We start from the raw sequence: 24,548 nt of genomic DNA, 5'->3' as shown, positions 1-24,548 counted from the left end.
TTATTTGTTACATTTCGCTACAAGTGTAGCGAAATGTAACAATATCCGGACCGGAATAGTATTGATTTTGGGTATTTCGTTGGATAACCAACGAAATACCCATTTTGGTATAAAAAAAACGCATCCTATTTTGGACTATTAGCTCCAAAAATAAGTCATTTTGGCGCCGGACTCCAAGTATCACTTTCCTTTTTTGTTTACTTATTCTTGACATAAGCGAACAAGTATCACTGTCACAAAAAGCTTTATAAAAATGCATACTATTAGTACATTGACTACACATCTACTGCATATGATGCAGGATTTCTATAAGAATGTTACAAACAAATAATCAAGAATCAAAGAATGGATAAAAAAATATCCATACTAAGAAGGAAGAGGAAAAAATAAAGAACACCAGTAGACGGGCTGATCTAGAGCACCGGTTACGGGTACATGAACCCAACAGCTTTTTTCCGGACCCTGTATATACATTAAGAATTCAACTAAGTACTATAAACTTGAAGTTGTTGTAGGAATCCATAAACTTCAAATTCTGAATCTGCGTTGACCAGCAAAGTACCTATTCAGATTTCTTGTTCGTCTTTGTCGACAACTTCCTCTTCATTCTGCTAAAAGGCCCTACTGTCCGGTCCATGAAATACATGTAAATAACCAGGCTCCAAGTTTTCATAATATTCCGGGGCGATCTCCATCACCTTGAAGAGCTTTCTTCCCGGAATCCTCGGGAAATCATGGTGCTCGTTATGGTCAGTGGCGGATCTAAGATTTTCATTCAGGGTGTTCGGAAAAAACAACTGAATCACTTGAGCTAGTCTTTTGTATCTGTTCGGGTGTTCAAAAATTAATATATGTACATAAACACAGAAAATTTACTCTAAATATACACGGTAATTTTTTGCCCAGAGTGTTCGGGTGAACACCTGGGCAATGGCTGCATCCGCCCCTGGTTATGGTAACCTATGCTCCACGTCATAAGATTAAATGGACCGTAGTAAGAGTACTTCAAATAAGCCAAAGATTTCCATCCCCAGAAGTATACGATAGATCCATCAAGAAATAGCTGGATGATCAAATTGATAAACTCCCATACACCGGGCGGTTTAGGTTTGAGAAAATTAAAAGAGGCCTGAATGCGTAAAAGAAGAGTTGAAGAACGACCCATATTGATTTTGCTAGGACATTTTTGACAACATGGGCTTCAGTAAGACTCGAGATATCCATATCCATATCCATATCCATTCCATCGACCCCTTGAAATCAATGGTGCTCGAGGTGATACCTTTGAAAGGTGACAGACATGGGAACACCGATGGGAAGCTAGGTTGGCTAGAATCCCAAGCCAACGGTTGTAAACTGGAGTAGAGAAAGCGAGGTTGTGACTAAGCTCGTGAATGGCTGGGAAGAGATTGTGGTTAAGGAAATAGCCAAAAAAATAGGCAACCATCAGTATCTTCAGCCAACTTGCATCATGGAGGAAGGTAGCTGTCCAAAGCTGAAGCAGAACAACCAGCAATATCTGCAATACAAGTTTTGGAGATCGATAAACAAAAAAGGAAATTTTGATAGTCGTAGACAATCATATGCCTCAAAACTTGCTGACATTTTAGGTTACTAAGCAATTAAAATGAAAAGGTTCCCTGGTATTTGACTGGCCACAGAGTTTAAGAGAAAAAAGAAACTTTTGGAACTTGTGATATAATATAAGTCATAGAAATTTTTGTAGCTATAAATCATTTCATTAGGGTAAAAGTTTGAAGTTAAATTGTTACTAAATATGAAAATGTGCCATTGTTTTTGGGACTGACTTAAAAGGAAAGAGTGTCGCATAAATTGGGACGGAAGGAGTAATTTGTATTTGTATGAAACAAGGTGTACTAATCCGTTCCTTCAATCAGCTCAGCGTGTTCAATAAATTAATTTGACTTGTTCTATGACATTATATATTATTCTCAGCATGGATCTATTTGGACAGCTTGATTCCATAAAACTGTAGGGAGAGTTTAACAAGACAATACCAAAGCATTCAAAGTATATCGAGCAGGAAGTTCTGTAGTCACCATCAATTATATAAGCAGTCCACAAAAGATATCAGCAATAAATCATAGCATTGCAACAGAACATTGGTAAAGAAAAGATGCTTTTATTCAATCTGAATGGCACAAAATCCGTCAAAGTTATCAGTTCTCTTTGTAAATACTACAGTCTGTTTTAAAGGCCAAGTTCAAGAAAAATGAAGTCGAGAAAATCCTTACTAGTTTTTCTCATCTTGTAAAATCTTGGAAACAGTTTGACATAAGGGTAGGAGAAGTCTGGTGTGCTCATTGGCAGTTATTTATTTTTGTAATAAAACAGGTGTCTGGGTCCGGGTCAAATTGCATGCACGTCGACTATCCTACCATACACTAGTTACTTCCCACCAAACACAGGTATCGGATAACTCTGCTGTTACACCTCGGAAAATTTTCCGTTCATGCACAGTGAATTGACTGAAGAAGGGCATGATGCATATGATGTTTTGATAAGTAAGAAATAATATTTAATGATTCTAAATGAGATTTCAAAGCCATTGGAGGTAGGAGACGAAAGTTGTTAAGGAAAGAAAGGTATATGTTGTGTATCGGGAAATAATTTCGAGTATCGAATTAATGATGGCTTAATGACATTTTGGAGAAGAGTTATAATTCCCCTTATATTAGTAATGAAGTGTTAAGTAAGTGTCAAGAAGGATCCATAAGCCAAATATGGGCATAAGCCATCCAAAAGGGCGAGTTAAGGAAAACATTTTCGGATGATCTGGTTTGGAGGGGCCAAAACGCTATTATAAAGTTGGAATTTTGGAAAAACACCACAGGATGAAAGTTGTAGATAATTGAAAGAGCTTTCTAACCATAGGTCGTGGTCCCTCACATCTTATCGGGATCAAAAGTTATGGGCATTTTACGACAGACTGTCTGAGCAGAGAAGTTCTACGGACCATTTGACGGTCCGTAGAAATTTTTGACGAACCGTAAAACATTTTTACGGTCCGTAAAATGGACCCAGACCAACGTAAAACGGTCACAGAAACTCATATTTTGCTGGGCAATTTTACGGTCCATTTTGACGGTCCGTCAAATAGTTTGACGGTCCGTAAAAATGGGCGTAGAGTTGCCCGAAGGATCAGATTTCAAGCTTTTAAAAAGAGGACCCAAGTTCATAAATTCATTTCATTTTCCACACCACTTCTCTCTAAGAACCCTCTAGAACCCTCTCAACATTTCATCCACAAGAAAAATCAAAGGGAACCAAGATTAACAACATCAAATTCATGAACCCAAGTGTGTGAAACTCAAGTAGGATTCATCTTCTTCAAGAAAATTCTAAGGAAGGTGAAAAAGGGTTTTGGTGATAAAGGGAGGATTCAACTCTAAGCTTGTTCCACCATCATCTAAGGTATGTTTCATGGTTTTATTGTGCTATTTAAGGTATTGTAAAGCTAAGATGCTTGGATTGTAGAAAAACATGGAAAATGAGTTTTGGAAGGATGAGTAGTGTCACTATTGAATGGTAGTTGAATGAAACCATGAACGTTGATATGTTGTGATCATGAGTATGCTATAAATGATGTTTAGACCATGAAATGAGTGTGATGTATGAGAAAAATGTGACGATAAGCTAAAACCACTAAATGTGGAGAAATTGGAGGAAATTGGTGGATTTTGTTAAATGTATATAAATGATGATTGTTGGTTTCTATATTACGATTATGGTTGCGAATGTTTGGGAGCTGAAACAGAATATGGGAAAAGTAGTAGAAACAAAGGAAATGCTGCCCAATTTTCCCTAAAAATAGCAGTCCGTTCTTATAATTGCTTAGCTAATGACGGCATGAATTTTCTTGAAGGTATACATGAGTGCATCATAGGGGAAGCAAGCAAGCGATAAGAATAGTAAACGTCAAAGGTATGTGAGGCTAGTCCTTTCTTTCTATGGCATGAATCTGATGGTATGATTCTCCTTTCTTTACATGAATTCTTTATATATATACCCCAGAAAGTCAAGAGTCTATGATCATGAATAGCTATATGAGATAAGAGATATGCTATGAGTACAATGATGATAAGCTTGAGTCTAAAGATTCTAGAGTTCATGCTATGGCGTTCCTATAACGCTAATGATGTCTATGTTGTATACACTCACCTCATGCATTGTTCCCTCCGAGGTGAGGCAGAATACCATTAAGTTAAGTATGTCTTCTATTGTATACACTCACCTTATGTATTGTCCCTTCAAGGTGAGGTAGAACATTATTAAGTTACAGATGTCTGTTATGGCATACACTCACCTTATACACTACTTCCTTCATGGTGAGGCAGAATACTTATAGATGTCCATAATAAAGTCGGGGGATCACGACCCTACGTCACCCCGACAAAGTATAGTTGTCCTTGAGTTCTCATGCATGTATTACGATGAGTATATAATGATGAGCATATTATGATGATGATATTACACCGCTCCTATATGGACGGGCAGACATACACACCACTATAGTGGGCAGCTTATACCCCGGACGCGGGAGGCCTGGACGCAGGCTATGATTATCACACCGCTCTTACATGGACGGGCAGCTTATACATTATCACACCGTACCTATATGGACGGGCAGCTTATACATTATTGCATACATGAGATGATGATGATTATGAGTAAGTCAGCATGTGCTATTTCTTCTATAAGTTACAGTCATATATAGTTGCTCCGTATTGATGCTTCACTTATCTTATTGACGTATTTTCATTGTTATGCCTTACATACTCAGTACAATATTCGTACTGACGTCCGTTTTTTTTGGACGCTGTGTTCATGCCCACAGGTAGACAGGGAGACGGCGCAGACCTATAGGAGCTATCAACAGATTTTCAGGAGCACTCCATTATTCCGGAGGTGCTAATCGGGTTATACTTTTGTGTATATATATATATGTATATGTATTTTGGGCATGACGGGGTCTTGTCCCGTCCTTATGTTTAGTACTCCAGTAGAGGCTCGTAGATACGCAGTGTGGGTTAGATGGTCTCACAAGATGCTATTTAGTATGAATGTTATTTTGATGGCCAAGAGGCATATATATAAGTATTTATGTTTTATATGGAATATGATTTTCCTACGATTTGAGTATAAAAGTGATAAAAGAGCATTAAATGAGTATGATGAGACATAGAACGATTGGTGCTCGGTAGTTAGCCCCGGGTACCCGTCGCGGCCCCTAGTCGGGTCGTGACATCTGCATATCAAAGTTACATTGCAAGCACCTTGACTATTCTACCGGATATTTGTTATCTCTCACCAACGGAGGTATCGGGCAACTCTGCATACCAAAAAACTGCCAACAGCCGCAGAGCTCTAGGAACCACCGAATTTTTAAGGATGAATCCAGTGGTCCCCACAGCTCTGTCACTAAAGGTGGCAGTTTTTTTTTTTTTTTTTTTGCCAAAAGAATGTCAGTTCAGCCATCCACATTGAGCCTGTATTCCAATCTTGCTCTCCTACTTGGAAGGAGGACCCTTCTCCTTTTTTTTTTTTTTTTTTTAAATAACTGTAGCTTGCGCGCACCTGGTCTAATTTCACGGAACTGTGAAACTCTGTCCACTAAGACTTGGACAGATGGGAAGAAATCACCTAATGTTTTGTTGCTATTGAAAATTGAACCTAAGATCTCATGATTCTCAACCCACTTCATTTACCACTAGGCCACACCCTGAAATCCGTCTTTTTTTATATCCTTAGAAAGCAGTCCAAAGAGAAACTCTCTCCTACAGCAAAAGTTGCAACATTGAAAAACTACCCTATTTCACAGTTAAATTATCTTGTCCAAGAGGCATATTGGATCAACAAAAAACTGAAATGATTCCAATGCATAGAAATACATTCTGCAAATGCTCAATCAAATCTTGTCAACAACAGATTCTTGGAAACATAATGCAGCATACTCAGAGCAAGCAAATTGAATAAAATCCAAATCAAAATGTTTAAAAAGGATTAAACTTTTAGCACAACCCATTTTAACTCATATCCAAAACGACCCATTAAGCATAATCACTACTACATTAAGATAGGGAAAAAAAAGTTTTTATATTTATGAAAAAGGGCTTCATTCTTTTCCTTTTTTTTTCCCCCTTGAGGAAAGCAAAAGGGTGAGGGCCAAAAAGGTGTTTAATTTGAGGCTACTTAGAGAGAAATCTTTAGCCATTTTTACACCTTCTTCTTCTTTTTCTCTCTTTTTCCCCTCAAACACCATTTTTGCTTTCTCTCTGGTTCCTCTACTTTAGGCCTTCCTTTTGAGTGTTGTGTGTGTAGATTTTCTTGATTCTGTTCTAAGTACACACTTGGGAAAATTAGCGGTTTGTTTTTTATTTAAAATAATAAAACAAAGATGTGGTTTCAACTTTCAATACAATAATACACTACTAGAAACTGAGATTTTTCGCGTTGACATTCAATGGGAAATTTGTGATATAAAACATGAATTTTTTATTTCATTCCCACTGAACCAGCTCATTGGGAAAGCGCACAGTGAAAAACAAGTTTCCATTGAAACGGTAATTTTTTTTTAAATTTTTCCGTGTGAAAACACTATTATTTAGATTTTTCCCACCAACATTCAGTGGGAGATAGATAGAGATTTTTTTCTTCCGTTCTAATTTAAGTGTCATAGTTTGACTGAATACGAAATTTAAAAATATAGCAATCTTGTGGTTCTAAATTAAATATGTGCGCTAAAATATTCGATTTTTGTTTTGTGATTTTAAAATAACTATATAAAATATGTTATATTAACTACATAAAATATGTTATATTCTTCTAAGTATTTTAAGTATACACATTAGCCTCAATTAGAAATGCCTGAGGTTCCAAATTCATATAATTAAAGAATGTGGCATATGTTAAGTGTTTTAACTTATTTACGTAACGAACGCATGTGAACAGGATGAGATATTTTTTTTTAGAACTTTGAACTAAAAGTGTGTAATATGAGAGAATTTGCCTTCTACGTGAAGCATGTGGTTCATCTGTGTATGACCAAAAGAAATCTTTACCCATTTTTGCACCTTCTTTTTCTTCTCTCTTTTTCCCCTCAAACACCATTTTTGCTTCTCTTTTTTTTTTTTTTCTTCTCTGGTTCCTCTTTTGCTTTGGACCTCTCTCTTGTGTTGTGTGTGTGAGTTAGATTTTCTTGATTCTGTTCTAAGTACACACTTCAATAGCTAAATCGGCGGGTTGTTTTAGATTTAAAAATAATAAAATAAGATGTTATTTTAATAATCTTATTTCTCAATTTATGTGATACTTTTCGTTTTTGAGATTTAAATTGCATGAATGTTGATCAACATTTTAAAATATATATTTTCACCAAATTGATATGAGAAAAGCTGTAACTTATAGTATTTTTCATATCGTTTTCAAATATATAAATTTTAATCTTAAAATATTGAATCAATCTAATACAATTTAGCTTTAAATGTTACTCAAATTAACTCTCGAAAAGCGAAAAGTATCAGATAAATTGGGACCGAGGAAATAAAATAATAAAAACATAGAAAGGGCCTACGAAGGAAAACATAGTTACGTGAAGAAATTGCACCGCTTCCCCTTCAAATGGATTGATCTTTAGTTGTTGGCCTTTAAATGCGCTGGTCTTTGATTTTTGTCCTTCCGAATCGAAGCTTATGTTTAGCGTATAAATTTTTTAACGATGCGGGATATAAATCTTTGAAAGACGCGAGGCATAACTTGTAGAATATTATGACGTGAAACTATAAGTTTATGCCCCGCAAATAAGTTGTTGTGAGGAACAAAAGTTAAAGCCTAGTAGAAAATAGGGACAAAAGTGCAAATGACACTAGTTACTTTTTTTTTTTTTTTTTTGGATTGTCCTTCCTTTGGGGTGGTCTTTAATTTTTGTCCTTCAAATTGGTGATCTTTAAGTTTTGTCCCTTAAATTGGTGATCTTTAACTTTTGCCCTCTGCCTTTGCAAATTCTGTAAAATTCTGCCTTGGTCTTTAAGTTTGTCCCTCAAATTGGTGGTCTTTAATTTTTGTCATCTGTCTTTGCAAATGGGAAAACTACATATATATACATGTTAAGGAGAAATATTTACGAAACGAGACGATAGTTTTTCTTATTTACAAAACATAGTCAATATATTACGAAACATGATGAATTTTCATATATTTTTCGTTTTTTTATTTTTTTTCCAGAAAATATTTTTTTTATAAAAAAATATTTTAATTTAAAAATATATATATTTATTTATTTATTTATTTTGCTCAAAGGCTTAAAAAATTACCTCAATTTTTTGTGTATGAAAGTTGTATGAAACATGTATGAAATGTGTATATGTGAGCGAAATTTTTAATATAATTTTCATACACAAAATTGTGAGCGAAAACTTTAAGCCTTGAATATTGTATGAAAGTTGTTACAATGTTGTTGTAGTTGTATTAATTTTCCAGAAACCTAATATGAACTTTATATATGAAAAATGTGAATGAAATTCTAAGTCTTGAGCGAGATATACACATTTCATACCATTCTCATGCATAAAATTTTGAGCGTAATGTTTAAGCCTTGATCGAGATATACACATTTCATACGTTCTTCATACATAAAATTTGAGCGAACTTTTTAAGCCTTGAGCAAGATATACACATTTCGTACGCAAAAATTTGAACAATTATTTTAAGTTTTGAATGTTGTATCAAAGTTGTATACAATGTTGTTGTAGTTGTATTAATTTTACAGAAATCTAACATGAACTTTATATACGAAAATATGAGCGAAATTTTAAGACTTGAGCGAGATACAAATTTCATACTGTTTTCATACACATAATTTTGAGCGGATTTTTTAAGTCTTGAACGAGATATACACACTTCATACATTTTTCATACACTAAATTTTGAGCGAACTTTTTAAGCCTTGAGCGAGATATACACATTTCATACAACTTTCATACATAAATTTTTGAGCGAAAAAATATTTTTTTAAAAAATTTTTTTTTTTTTTTTTTAAAAGCATGTTTTGTAAATATAAAATTATCGTCACGTTTCGTAAATATTTCTCCTTAAGATGTATATATACGTAGTTGACCCTTTGCAAATTCTATAAAATTCTGCCTTAAGGCAGACTTTGGGCCTTAAGACAGAATTTGCAAAGGCAGAGGGCAAAAGTTAAAGACCACCAATTTGAAGGACAAAACTAAAGACCACCTGTGGCAAAGGCCAATCCTGCAAATTGCCCTGTTATGTACAATTTGTACATATGGACCACGGGTCACGTCTATTGTTTTACTCTCTGGAAGTTATTTGACGCTCGTGGAATAGGAAGAAAGGGAGGCATCATTTTTCTGATTTTGGTAAAACTATATGTACTATAAATTATAAAATATTTAAACAACCATGTCACTTACAGTTGCATGTAATTTGTGTTCAATAAGAATGGTAACTTATAAATACTATTGATGTAGTTTCTAAATGCCATAAATTTTAGTTTCTAATAAATAAATTAAACCAGTCCAATTTAGGCCTTAAAAACTGACTCTTTCATAAATCCATAAGTTAAACGAGCCAGTCAAATTGATATGAAAATCATATTATATAGTATTCTAGAACAAACACTCTAGTTTGACTACTGGGATTTAAAGTGGCTTGCATCAACAAAAAATTAAGTATCGAACGAGATGACTTGCTATTATATATTAGGACGAAAATAATTGCTTAATTGACTTTTTTGACTAGCTTTTCACACTCATACGCATTGCAATCAGCTGCAAAGCTAAAATTATTTTTTATTGAATACTCGACTTGTTTGTGTGATCTTTATATTTTGAATTTTTTTATTAAAATTCTGACAATTCTGGCTCCATTGCTGACTATGATTTTGTCAGTTGGGATTGAGTCACAACGGTAGGAGACGCACAAAACCTTGTCTATTATAGAACATATCCAAAAACTTTACTCTTGAGATTGCTAAATGTCATAGATTTCGATATTCCTGTCTGATTGATGCCAAATTGAATTTTATCCCAACTGTTTGTCTAGTACAAGAGTAAGGTATCAGTTACTTCCTTTATTTTACCTTTTTAGGCACTCTTTCGTTGAAATGGAACAATATCGATTCATGATGAGACAAGACAGAATGAAGAGGATAAATTTTTAGGGCTCTCTCCTTTCTCCTAAGTGGGCACTCATCTAGACATGCTCAATTTATGTTATGCTCTTTTGATTGAGAAGAAGAGACGATTCCACTGCTTTCTCGTTGTGAGTGCAACTTCTTTTTTTACATCTTGAGCGCATCTCGACTAATTTCACGGGATACCTACTACCTTCCGCCAGCACAAATACCACTCTATCCCCCAAAGCTATAATAGCTGAGAGAGAAACGCCTATTGTTTTTCTTTTACCTCCAGTGGATTTGAGCATGAGTGCAAGTTGCCTCTTTATGAAAATGCAAAGGTTTATCAGACAAAAGTAGGGAACCATCAAGAAAGACTACATCTACTGAGCCACTTGATAACTTGGCTGAACTCAAAATGCTGCTCACTAGATTCCTATTCATGAAAAAAATTTATTCTAGAAAACACGTTTCATAAAAATGAGGAAAATAACTTTTTCAGTGAAAGTAGAAAAAACAAGTTTCATAGGCATTCCACACCGACAACTCCTCCCACCCTCCAACAGACCCCCAACGCCCCCAACACCATACTACTTGCCTAGATTACATACAAATGCTTTTCGGACAATGTTCCGTACTTACCAAACACAAGAAAATAAGTAACAAAATCACTTACTTTCCCCCCAAAAAAAAAAAATTGCTTTCGTACTAAACACACCCCGAAGGACTAATGAATATGTATCTATCAACCATTGCTGTAAACACAAGTATATGCAACTACCATCAACTTTTCCAATTGTACCTGCTATCAAGCTGGTTCATTAATCTAGTACACAATTGTGCTTTGTTGATTACAGTGTTCCAATAAAGCACATAATTGGACTGAACCAATGACAATACTTCTAAATCTGTCGTTCCAACATGTCCAGGAACGCAAAAATTTCCAGTTGGTATACATTTCAATCTAACACTGACATAACACTTCGTGTCGATTCTCGGTAGAGAAAGCACTACAAATTCAAGGCCATTGCTAAAATGCCTTGATATCACATAACGAGCCCCAAAAAAAGCATTAAGCGTGAAGACTTGTTCCTACATTGTTGCTCTATACATCTTCCGGTGAGGTATACATTTACTCTCATTCACCGACAACAAAAAATGGTATTCCCCTGAGGATAAATCAAATTTGACTAGCAGTCAGATCACATTAAAAAAAAAAAAACCCGTGCCAGCATATGTGCAGCTTTCCTCGCAATGGTAAAACAGTTGATTTTATTATGCACATGCAAGATTCATTGATTACCAAATCACTCACCAGCCTCCATGTCTTGAGAAATAATCATTATCAAGAGATATAGCAAGTGCAACAGCTACTGCTCTTTCTGATAGGCTTAATGGGCGAGCTACATCCAACTCCTCAATCTATATTGAAAAAAGAAAATGGAATTACTCCAAATCAATTGTTAAACATCCGCCACTTGTCATAATATATACCATCTTGCATTTCTAGCTCGTCTCAAGATGTTCTCAACACACTTTCACATCTAACAACCATAAACTATTCAAGATAAGTTCATAAACAATTTTGGGTCTTCCCACGGCAGTCTCACCATTGACTATTTTTTTGTTAAATTAGTTGAAGGTTATTTTATAGTTACATTCAGACACCATAATTTACCACACTACGGAAGGCCAATATGCTTTCTAGCACCTCGCACAATCTAACCACATCACAAAAATAGGTGAATATTTCCTCAATTTTTTTGGCCCTTTATTTTTATTTGCTTTATGTTTTTCTTTTTGGTTGGGTTAGGGGGTTGGGGAACACTTATGAATACTTGGAAAAAGTGAGTGAAGGTTTAAAATGTTAGTACAGGTGCTTTCCCCACTTATGAGTAATCGGGAAAAATAAGTGAAGGTTTTTAGATTCAGTAGAGGTGTTTTACCCCTGTAATAGGACAAATACTAGAATCTGCATTCCCGAACCGAATCACATACTGGCCAGCATCAGTGAAAATCTGTCACACAAACAAAAAACATCAGTTCTTTATCATTAAAATGATGGAAACTGAGGTATTATTTGAACAGAACCAAAAACAAGTTCATAAAAATGTGTTCCAGTGCACCATGAGCTTACATGTCATTTCAAATCTATAGAAGCCCATTCTTTAAAATATTTTTTCCAGTTATGCATTGAAGCGATGAACTGAAATATGATAATGTAGCAGAAGAGACGCATAATATTTAAATGAGATATAAGAAACAGCTAGACATGCAGAATTTTGACTGAAAAGTACCTACAGAAGGCAATATAAGCTTTTAGCCTAGAAAGAAAAAAAAAACAATCAACTTCATGATAAAGAAATGAAGTGTTTTCCCCTTTACAGTAGATCCATCCTCATTCATGTATCCCAAGGTAAATAGGATTAAAAACTCAATCAAAAAAAAAAAAAAAAAAAAAAAAAGAGGATCACCTCAAAACCAAAACCCCTCCAATCACGATCTATCTGACCCAGCACCTTCCCGTCGATATCCTTCAAAGTAAATGTCCAATTCCAAAAGCCAGGATTTTCAACAACAGCAAACTGCTTATTCCTACAACATGTGATAGACATGTTCTTAGTCATAATATAAGCTAAAGCGTTAATTGAACATCATTATTTATCTGATACACAATGGATCAAAGTGGACGGATGATAGCAACATTCAAGAGTCAGAAGTGTTTCCAGCAGCTAAACTTGGAGAGATTTAGATGCTATAGCAACAGCAACTCATCATATTTCTGCAGAGAGTATTGAAGGCTTCGGTGTTTATGGCTCGCTTTTACACCAAAGTCTATAAGGTTGCATCAACAGATGAAGCATGTGAGACATCCTTGCCTGAAAGTATTATTTGATCAATCGAGATGATGATATTGTCTGAGATCTTTGATGAAAGGGAGTTCCATCAACTAGTCAATTCCTCCTCCCATGTTACATTATTAAATCAATCAATAGACTAACACTCAGAATTCAATTATAAATTAAACATCCTGGACTTCAAAAAGAGTAATGAGGTAAAATCAGGGAAACTTAGATTTGTTTATTCAAGAACTTCACTATCCATTTCGCTCCATTTTAACTCCTTTCCAATATTCAATAATTTAGGTTCTCCAACACTAGGAGTTCTCAATATTTTATACTGACACACCAATCTCTAGAAAAGAACTCCTAACATTGGATCTAATGTAAGCTTAGACTTGTCACTTCACAAAAAAATCACTGAAACAACGTACAGAATGGATATTACTACTATATATTAATGGTCTGGGGTGTACGAACACCACTTAAAAAATTGTACTACTACTGCATTAACAACACCAATTAATTTTTCATTACTTCCATATAATCCTCTTTTCCATATCTTGCAGAAAATTTTGACGAATGGATACAAAGGGTTAAATTTGGTTGATTTCGAAGTAAGCACAAAAGGTGGATGGAAAAAAACTAACAATTTATTTCAAATTAGCAAAGTGAACAGTGATTTTGCAATGGCCTTAGATTAAAAGCATGATATTTATTTGACATAGGTGTCTAATTAATATAAAATGTCCATTACTTAGTAGGGTTTGAAAGTTCTAGATGAAAATGTTACCCGGTAACAGGTAAAGCCCAAAATGTGTTCCCATCTTGTCGACCATCTCTCCATTCTATACAAAATCCAGGTGGTGTGATAAATTTCAGGAACTTGATATTATCATACCACCCACATCCGCTAAACTAAACTTTTCCTTTCACATTATAGATAGTGAGATTAAAATATGTTCAGCTTCACGAACCCAGTTAACTTCAATTTACACGTAGAAAACCTTAATCCCATTTAAATCCGCTCTCAATCCAATAAGCCGTGCAAGTTATTGAACCAATCCACAATCCTTAATAAAATCCATGTCATTGTCTCCCACCTAATCGGATCTTTGAACCATACAACCCCTTGAAACAAGAGATTCATGATGGAGAAAGATAAATATGTGACTGATATATGAATATGTGGAATACGGGAAAAGAAGAATACCCTAAGTACAAATCATAAATTCTCCTCCAGAGATGCCATCTTCTGTGGACAACTCCAACCTCCTGAAACCATTTAAAACAAGACCTTAAAACTATTGGAACATATAAACTAAAAATTGACAATTCATGGGAATGGCTTGCATAAATGCATACTTTTCCATTTATCTCTGCATAAATTGAGCTGTTGATCCACCAAAAGGGCCTCCGAACCTAATTTGACCAGTATAGATAGCAAACTTAGAAATTCTGGGTATCTATATATTCTGAAACTAGAGCTAAACGGATACCTCGATGAACAATACAAAACACTGTTTTGAATTTCTTACCCTAAAGAGCTCATTGCCCAAGCCGTCAGTTACAGAAGCCACAAATGGGCGCCTTGTACGAAGAAACTACAATACGGAAAAACTACACATTTAGGTGAAGAGATAAGAAAAAATATGATATTTCTGGTGCACTAATAAAAGAAAAAAACAAAAGCATCAGCTTGCTGCCAGTTTATGGTATGAGTTAGCACACAGTTAATGCCAGGTTCTCCGAAGCTCTCTTTCATCTTTTGATGCTTTCTCTCTGTTTTTTTTTTTTTTTTTTTTTTTTTTTTTTTTTTTTTTGGATAAGTAAAAAGAATTTTTTTTACAAATGCAACCTGCACTGAGCCAGTGCTTCAAAAGATAATTACAGCGCAATTCTCGCACCAGGAAGCTAAAAGATAAATGCAATTATGATTTAAGGCTTAGTATGTTTTTATTTTAGCCTTAAAAGTTTCTGTGAGAATATCCAGACAAGATTGAAGAAAATGAACTGGAAAAATATCACATCGTGGCTCATATTGGATGTTGTAGCTAATGATCATATTCCTTTTTCACGCAATGGAGATTTTAATTTGGTCAAGATACCTTTATCCGTGATTATATATGGGGGAGTGCATTATACTAGCCAACAACATGAGAAAGTACCAACAGTGTAAAGGAACCCTCGTATCATATACAACAACAACAACAACAAGCCCAGTATAATCCCACTATGTGGGGTCTGGGGAGGGTAGAGTGTACGCAGACCTAACCCCCACCTTGAAAGGTAGGGCGGCTGTTTCTGAAAGACCCTCGGCTCAAGAGAGGAGAGAAAGAAAGACAAGACAAGACAAAAGGTTAGATATGATCAAGCGTATCGAAAACAATATGAAAGCAAGGAATAACAAAGCAAGAAAGTCATGGTAAAAGGAGAATTAACTGCTATAAATAACTATGAAAATGAAAACAATGAAGGTAAATAAGCCATTATAAACCAACAGATACTCGCAGAAATCAAGAGACAAGAAACTATACAACAACATAACTACTCTCAAGGGAGGATAAACGCGACTACCTACTATCCTTCTACCCTAATATGAGTCCTCCATACCCTCCTATCTAAGGTCATATCCTCCGTAAGCAGAAAATGCGCCATGTCCTGTCTAATCACTTCCCCCCAATACTTCTTCGGCCTACCTCTACCTCTTCTGAAGCCGTCACTGGCCAACCTCTCGCACCTCCGCACTGGGGCATTTTCATCTCTCCGCATCACATGCCCAAACCATCTCAGCCTCGCTTCCCGCATCTTGTCTTCCACTGAGGCTATTCCAACCTTGTCTCGGATGACTTCATTCCTAATCCTATCACTCCTAGTGTGCCCACACATCCATCGCAGCATTCTCATTTCCGCCACTTTCATCTTCTGAACATGAGATTTCTTGACTGGCCAACACTCCGCCCCATACAACATAGCTGGTCTAACCACCACTTTGTAGAACTTGCCTTTAAGTTTCGGTGGCACCTTCTTGTCACACAACACTCCGGAGGCAAGCCTCCATTTCATCCATCCTGCACCAATACGATGTGTGACGTCATCATCAATCTCCCCATTTCCTTGTATAATAGACCCCAGATACTTGAAACTATCTTTCTTCTGTATGACCTGGGTGCCAAGCTTCACTTCCACGTCAGCCTCATGTACTATATCACTGAACTTGCACTCCAAGTACTCTGTATTGGTCCTACTCAACTTGAACCCTTTAGACTCCAGAGTTTGTCTCCAAACCTCTAGCTTAGCGTTAACCCCGCTGCGAGACTCGTCAATCAGGACTATGTCATCTGCAAATAACATACACCATGGCACCTCACCTTGAATTTGCCGCGTCAATCCATCGATCACCAAGGAGAATAAAAATGGGCTAAGAGCTGATCCCTGATGCAGCCCCATCACCACTGGGAAGTGCTCTGAGTCTCCTCCCAAAGTCCTTACCCTGGTCTTGGCCCCATCATACATGTCCTTGATCACCCTAATGTACGCCACAGGTACACCTCTAGCCTCCAAGCATCTCCATAGAACCTCTCTCGGCACTTTGTCGTATGCTTTTTCTAGGTCGATGAATACCATGTGCAAGTCCCTCTTCCTCTCCCTGTATTGCTCCACCAGTCTCCGTACAAGATGAATAGCTTCTATAGTTGAGCGCCCCAGCATGAATCCGAACTGGTTCTCTGAGATAGACACGCCTCTCCTCACCCTCATCTCCACCACCCTTTCCCACACTTTCATAGTGTGGCTTAGCAGCTTGATCCCTCTGTAGTTGTTGCAACTTTGAATGTCGCCCTTGTTCTTGTACAATGGAATCATTGTACTGCATCGCCATTCTTTGGGCATCTTAGTCGTCTTAAAGATGACATTAAAGAGTCAAGTCAACCATTCTAAACCTGCCCTGCCTGCAGTCTTCCAAAATTCCCCCGGAATCTCATCGGGCCCGGTCGCTCTTCCCCTACTCATCTTACGAACAGCACCCTTAACTTCTTCAACCTTTATATTCCTACAATATCCAAGATCACGACACCTCTCGGAGTACTCCAAATCTCCCAACACAATATCTCTGTCCCCTTCATCGTTCAAGAGTTGGTGGAAGTACGACTATACTAATATGTCACCACCATTCAATATCGATCTTTCATATTCGAAACTCCTATTAGTCCACTTTCACCATGCAGAATTTCTGTAACTACCCATTTGCAGCCTTCAGCACATACTCATGTGTTAATCATATTACATAGATTCCTATTTAGACTATTCACTTGTTAAACTTCTCAAAACGATCAATATTTAGTGCATGCTACTCTCTTCTTACCAAGGGATATCTTGAATAGGCTCATATAGCTATAGAGGCATCCAATGCAAATTCAATCAGCCAGACAGAAATTACAGTTATAGCACTGAACCATGCCAATCATCTACAAACAATCACTCGGCCTCTACAATATTTGGCCATTGAGAGGAAATTAAATTGATGACACCAACTCTTTTGTCCTCCAAATTCATGCAGTCATGAGTCACCCTCCAGTTTTACTCCCTATAAACTTCTACTTAGTCAATCCGATCCTGCTTAGACTTCTCAATCTCACTTAACCGACATCAGAGACACGGTATCGGAATTCGAAAAGTGCATAGTTGATTATGGATGCATTGCATGCATATTCATCAACTAGAAATTACAATAAAAGATATTGATTAACCATGTCAATGATGTAAAGCCATGTGAAAACCATGTGCATGATATATATTCATAAAGATTTGTAATTAGCCTCTCCTTTGCATTACTCTACAGTACTGCCTGATCATTAAGCTAAGAACAATCATCCACAGCCTCACCGGGAACCCAAATAGTAAAAGCTATTTTTTGAGCAAAAGATTAAATATGACAAAAGAGTCAAAAGTATATAGCAAAATGAAGAATCAGAAGTACCTGTCTTGCAAGGAGATTACTTTGTTCACGAATAAAACCTACAGGCTAGAAAGACAATATACAAGTAAGAACAAGTTGATCAATGAGGGGAATTTTGTTAGATCAAATTGTCTATGCAAGCAGTGAACTGCAGCGTTAGAACTAGAAGGCATCAGAGGTTACTTACCGATTGTGGGAAGCAGACATCCATAACTGCATATCTGTTTTCCTATAAATTATACAGAAAATCAATCACAAAGCTCTGTAATCAAAGTATATTTACAGCAAAGCGAAGTAGATCAGAGTAGATCAAAAAGAGTAAACACTTTTAGAGCCATACAAACCCAAAACTTATCTCAACACCACAATTAAACCCTAGAAGAGTCCCTCTATCCCAATTTTTGTGGCACTATTTGACTGTGCACAGAGTTTAAGAAACAACAGATTGAATTTTGAGACTTATGGTCAAAAATAAGCCTTAGGCATTTGTGTGACTGTAAATCATCTCATTAAAGGTAAAATTGAGATTTTAAAGTTAATTTGTTTCTAAATATAGAAAGATGACATTATTTCTGCCTTCAAGCTTTTATGGTTTAAAAAATATAGAAAGATGACTATAAAGGGAAGTGTGTCACATAAATTGAGATAAGAGGGAACATAATTCAATTTTTAGGGTTTACAGCTGAAGTAAATATTTTGCCTCTCTACCTCCCAAGGTAGAGGGAAGATTTGAGTACACACCACCCTCCCCAGACCCTACTTGGGGGATTACACTGGGTATGTTGTTGTTGTTGTTCTTTCTCCCTTCAAGCTTTTTGGTGTACTCAATCGGGTTGATTATTGAGGAGTTCAGACGAACCCAACAAACATAACAGGCCCAGAGCGAGCAGAATAGGTTTAACAGGAAGAGAATTGGGCTTGAATTAAAGATACTGCTCTAATGGTTGAGTCGAGAGAGAATCCCATAGTGAGTGAATACACAAGATAAAATATACAATTGGGCCAAAAGTAGAGAGAAAATAGTTGCATCAGACTTCTGAATAAAGGAGTTCACTAAACTTGAGCTCTAATTCCATATGAAAGAATGTAAGCAACACCCACAATGAACATAGCTGCCTAGGACGATTTCAATAAGAAACTCTTACACTATCTATAGGACATTGTATATTTCTATCAAGTACATGACTAGAGAACAGCTAGTCCTTGTACAATATGTTATAAGTGGGAGTTTTGCCAGATCAGTGCCTCCACTTTGATCATGAAAACCAAAAGGAATGTCATCGATTATTCTAAGAGGAAAACGGGTCTTTCTTCAGTATAAGGTTCTTCTCCTTCAATCTGTTTTACTATTAGAGCCAATATATATTAAGCAATGCAGTGCTCAAAAATCTCCCAGCGCCTAAGTGTCTCCCGTTAACCTTGTTTCCAACCCAAAGATAAGAGTGTTTTCCTTTAGCTTCCGAACCCAAAGATGAAGTACCGGAGAAGAAATCATCTGCCATCCTCACATTCTGGAAGACAGCACTCTTTCATTTTTCTGTTTGACAGGGACAACTAGTACATCTATATTTAGCACTTTGTTCTTCCTTCTTCAACCAATTATCCAAGATCGGATGTTCAAAAATATGATGCCTGCGTCAGATGGATAATGCTTAAAAGCTAGCTAAATACCAAATGACTTGAAAGTAGAACCCACTTGTCCAAATAATATTGCAAGCATCTACAACGCTAGAGTCCTTGCGTTTAACATAAAGAAAACATAAAGTTGAAGAACAGACAAAAAGCTTCATGTCACTAGCCCTAACTATTCTTCTTCCCTTCATATGCAGATGCATATCGCACCTCTCCCCCTCACTCCAACTCACAGCTACTTTCATCTCTCCAAACCACACCCTGATTTACACGTGACATGTGAAAACGATGAACAAATTGCATTAAAAGCAATGACCAAGTATTCTTGTGATAAATAAACATGTCCACTGAGTGGGGAAGGACATCCAACAACACTTTCTTCTTGAACTGCTCAACAGAAGGAAAACAATCACAACAACAACAACAACAACAATAATAATAATAATAATTGCAGTAGTAATTATAATGTAATAGAATAAATTAGTAAAGACCACAAACTTACTTGCTCAAAACCAAGCATAAGATTAGCCCACTCTATATCTCTTGTTATAAGCAAGTTAGATCTTGCAAGAAGAGGCGCAACCTTGGCCTGAAAGAAGAAAGATGTTGGAAATTCGGTGTTATTTGTAAATTCCAACTATAAACAGATACGAAGGCAGCAGCAACATACATGTACATGTTTAAGCAGGAAAGGTAACAAATTACAGTGAAAATTTTCAACCAAAAATAAAGAGCTCATAAACTACAAAAGAGACGTTCCAGGTGTGTCTGTAAAGGACAATATAGAGCGAGTCTGCATCGCACATTCGCACCCTAGCCAAAGCAACTTAAAATGTGCCCAGGGTAGTTGATCAAAGTGTGACTTTGGCTCAGCAAAGCCTCTACTGCTCACTTAACAGCCAGGGATGCCAGTATTTGAGATGAAGAACTTGCGCAATAACCAAACGGACTTTTAAAGATCAGTAATTTAGAACCCTTTGAAAGGAACTGGTGGTTGTATATAGTTTTCCAAGTTTGACGCGAAAAAGAAAAACAATTAGAACCCTTTGACCAAGTTAGTAGATGCATAGTTTCTTAAGAACGAAAAAACCAGTTTAAAGATAGAATCAACGAGGTGCAAATATGAAGATTTAGAGATTCTGTCCCTCATAAGACAGCAAGGTGACTAGAGCAGTGAGTAGAGCCAAAGATCTCCCATAAAGTAAATGTAAAACCATTGCGGTACACACACTTTGTATAATGCATGAACGGTATGACACATTATTCATTAGAGCCATCAATTAGGAAGTAAACAACCTAGTCAGTTCCTAGAGCAGATACTAAACTGCATACATATTCAAATTAAAATAAGCAACAAAGACAAGCGATTGGCCATTTTGCAGCTAGGAGACCATCAAAGTAATAACTTGGAAATTCAGTTTCATATCTGGAGGCATATATGTTGAACATAAAACTGGAGTAATTTCTTTTGTTATGAATGCTAGAAGGGTTTTACAATACCTCCTCAAGTGACGTTGGCTCCAAAATACCTGTCACAGATTGGCTTGTGGGTGGTTGCTTGGTAACTGGCTTGACTTCACCGTAAGATGTCTCTTCTGGAATGGAGGAGAACAATTTTCCAAAAGGAGCTTGGAAAGATGTCTGGTCTACAATATTTCTCAATTTTCTTTTTTGTTTTCTTGCAGATCTTTGTTTCCTTTTATCAGCAAGCCAAAGCTGCACAAAAAATTCCCTGCTCAAATCAGGACCATCTCCCCACTTCTGCCCATACTGGCGAGATACAACAAATGTACCTTGTCCTAATCCAGGCAGCTTAGCCCTCCATGGCATATTTCCTTCAAAGTTAAATGCTTTAGAAAGATTTCCAATTTGATTAAGCGAAGACGATAGGTATCTTCTCTGTGATTGTGATTGGACGGAAGAACTGTTTTTAACAAACAAAATCCCATTCCAATGCCCATTTGTCACGGAACTTTCTGATGGTCTGCACTTGTATTGCTTGGCTAAACAACAAACACTCTTTCTCCAGCTCATCTGGTGATAAGGTAATCTTAGTCGAATACATTATCAACATATATATTTAATACGCATTCTTAAGTAGTAACAAGACAGCAAAAACCAACTATTCATAACTTGTAATCTGCATTAGCTATTTAGTATGCATTAACATAAATGAGATTCAAGTGTCCTATGAAGTATTGTAACGAGACAATTTATGTATCAAGGGAATAAAGGAGTGAATTCAAGCTCGAACAAAGATACTTAGTAGGCACATTATCCAACAAAGATCAGGAAACTCAATGAGTCGATGCCACAAATTCCACCCCCAAAAACCAAATATTGACTGCAGTCTGCACGTCCACTCACTATCTCAACAATACTCAAATTGTTGCATAATAATACCAAATGATAACATATCTGTGCCCATCATAATATAGAATGATACATGGGATTTTCAACTCATACAGTTCTCAAATGTCACAAATAAATCTAAGGACCCTTTTCTGTTCTTTATCTTAGTACGTTTGTCAAATAGAGTCAAAATCTAGAGTCAAAATCTATCCTATGGTCCCAAATTAGACTAATGGAATTCTTTCTGCTACATCTAAAACTAACAAATAAGTGCTTGTAAATTGATCTCACCGTTTGCAAGAGAGTTCAGGTTCAAGATTTGAAAGCTTTTTCAAGGTTCTTCTATGTAGAATAATTTTTTATTGACCATGGACATTTTTAACAACCTAATTATTCTGGCAAATTAATTAGGTCATTCAAACAAAGGTAATTTGTTTGGTTCTCTTTCTTACAAGGTCATCGGCTCTGTATTGGTAAAAACACGCGGGAAGCAATGACTATTTGACCAAACACGTGGCAAACATAGAGAGCACCATAGTCAACCGTTGGATTGGTCAATTGCCAATCAAGCCAACGATTAGTTAAACCATCCGAGAAGTTACCAACCAGACACTGTCTACCGGGAAGGTTTAGAGTGCCCGGACAGAGAATGACTCAGATAACGGCCAGCCTCAGAGATCCTAAGGATTTCATTTAATTCCACTAACTCACACAATCTTACTCATGTAACGGCTGAAACGGAAGCGAAGTTCACAGAATGTAGTTATTATAGGCTACCCTATAAAATCCCCCACTTCCCCTGTTCCCCACAACTATACCTATCTGATTTTTCACCTACTTACTCATAACCTTACGATTGTTCTCTCGAAATACATTCAACAATTTTCGCCATCTGAACCAAAAGAATCAATAAGAATCTCCCTCTCTCTCTCTCTCTCTCTTTTATTTAGTCAATTATTTCATTTAAATTACTCGCATCATTATTCTAATTACTTTTCTTTCATTTTATTCACATTATCAAAGGTTTAAAAGTTGTTGCCATGTGACCAGGAGGTCACGAGTTCGAGCCGTGGAAACAGCCTAAGACTGCGTACAATAGACCCTAATGGTCCGGCCCTTCCCCGGACCCCGCGCATAGCGGGAGCTTAGTGGACGGGGCTGCCCTTTTATCAAAGGTTTAACATAAATTTGGATTAATTATGTTTCAAATTACTCTGAAGCATTATTCTAATTACTTTGCACTCCTTTTATTCACATTATCAAAAAGTTTAACCTAATTTTGATTAATTACATTGCTTATGACCTAATAAACAAAATTTAGGCTAAAAAAACAAGCTGAGTCTCATTCATTGAACAATTTTAGTCTAAAATAAGATTCACGCAATTGAAATTCAAGTAAAAAATGTAAAGCTTAAATTTAGTCATTAGAAAAAAAAAAAAAAAAAAAAAACAATGAGTTTCATAAAATCCAAAAGACAAGGTTTTATCAATTTGTAAACACTTTGTATTGAATTTTTTCTTACCTTTGCATAACGGAGTTTAATATCCAAAAATGTTAAAGGTATACAGTGAATTTGTACAAGGTTCTGGAACTGTGTAATTTGCTTCTTGGAAGTAGGGACAAAGAAATGTTGAAGAAAAATGGAGCTCTATTGTCGGGTCGGGTCGGGTTGGGTTGGGTTGGGTTTTGTACCCGATCCTGTTTGGGGTTGGTGGGGCTTAATTTTGTAAGGCTTAGGCTCTAAGGGGGCTGACTGTATGCTCTGAACAAGTCTAAGTTAACACAAATTATGTGTCAAATTCCTCAGTTAACATTATTGACCCTCATGATTCTTTATTAAATAAATGATGCTTAATTGTTTTCTTCATTTATAGAAATAAGACGATTAAAAGTAACTCAAATAACAAGTCGTAGTATTGCATATTTACTACTATGAGAACACTGTGAGGGTGAACAACACTAAACATTTCTTTTAAGAATACATAGCCGAATTTTACATCTTCACTTGTCATTAATCTTCACATTTTTGTCACGTTTTTGCCCTACGTCTCAAAATTATCTGTTTATTATTTTGCTATTTGAAAGTAAATTTATTTTTATTCATGAAGGAGTGATGTTTTAATTATAATTTGATAAATTTTATTGATTATTTTCTTTGAGGAAAGTAAATTGCATAGTATATATGATCGTAGTATGGTTTGAGAAATTGTGATTTTTTAATTGTTTGAAAGTTAAGAGGTTAGAGTAGGTTTGCATCTCTTAATAACTTTTAAATCATTGCATTATTTATACTTGTAAAATCATGTAAAATCATTTTATTTTCTATGAGTTTCTTTAAGGGCCCCTTTCTTTAATCGTGTTTTAAATTTGTAAAACTATTAATATATTTTTTTATAACTTTTGTGTTATTATATTATTTTACTATATTAAAATTTAAAGATCCACGGGGCTTACGCCCCGTGGCTCGGGGCTTACGCCTCGCCCCGTACTAAATTTAAAACACTGATAGAAGGTTCAAAATAGTCTCTTAAGTATTCAATTGAGCAGCTTTGATCTCTTAAAATTGTCAAAAGTAAGAACTGTATATCTTTGTAATATTTATCAAAA

General features: G+C 36.1%; 1 protein-coding gene and 1 pseudogene across 1 annotated transcript; both read right to left on the bottom strand.

The window, feature by feature from the left end:
* Window positions 1-309: 309 nt before the first annotated feature.
* LOC132618390 (sphingolipid delta(4)-desaturase DES1-like) lies at window positions 310-7,669 on the bottom strand (annotated as a pseudogene).
* A 3,258-nt stretch (window positions 7,670-10,927) lies between these two features.
* LOC132616576 (altered inheritance rate of mitochondria protein 25) lies at window positions 10,928-23,653 on the bottom strand. Its single transcript, XM_060331077.1, has 12 exons — window positions 23,464-23,653; window positions 21,089-21,622; window positions 20,091-20,177; window positions 18,144-18,185; window positions 17,978-18,022; window positions 14,538-14,603; window positions 14,365-14,421; window positions 14,213-14,274; window positions 12,634-12,754; window positions 12,106-12,177; window positions 11,475-11,581; window positions 10,928-11,328 (listed from the first exon to the last, which is right to left on the bottom strand). Exons 2-12 carry the CDS (start codon window positions 21,620-21,622, stop codon window positions 11,298-11,300), a joined length of 1,224 nt encoding a protein of 407 aa, XP_060187060.1. The 5' UTR covers window positions 23,464-23,653; the 3' UTR covers window positions 10,928-11,297.
* Window positions 23,654-24,548: the final 895 nt, after the last annotated feature.

The sequence above is a fragment of the Lycium barbarum genome, chromosome 11 (assembly GCF_019175385.1).
Source record: "Lycium barbarum isolate Lr01 chromosome 11, ASM1917538v2, whole genome shotgun sequence".
NCBI classification, from domain to species: domain Eukaryota; kingdom Viridiplantae; phylum Streptophyta; class Magnoliopsida; order Solanales; family Solanaceae; genus Lycium; species Lycium barbarum.
The sequence above is the reverse complement of the archived record's forward strand: the minus strand, read 5'-3'. Positions and strand labels throughout refer to the sequence as shown.

Coding starts and splice junctions, on each gene's coding strand:
- LOC132616576 (XM_060331077.1), bottom strand. CDS start 21,622: ATGAGCTGGAGAAAGAGTGTTTGTTGTTTAGCCAAGCAATACAAGTGC. Junction 18,186..20,090: donor TTATGCTTGGTTTTGAGCAA/GTAAGTTTGTGG, acceptor TATAATTTATAG/GAAAACAGATATGCAGTTAT. Junction 14,422..14,537: donor TGGGCAATGAGCTCTTTAGG/GTAAGAAATTCA, acceptor TGGTCAAATTAG/GTTCGGAGGCCCTTTTGGTG.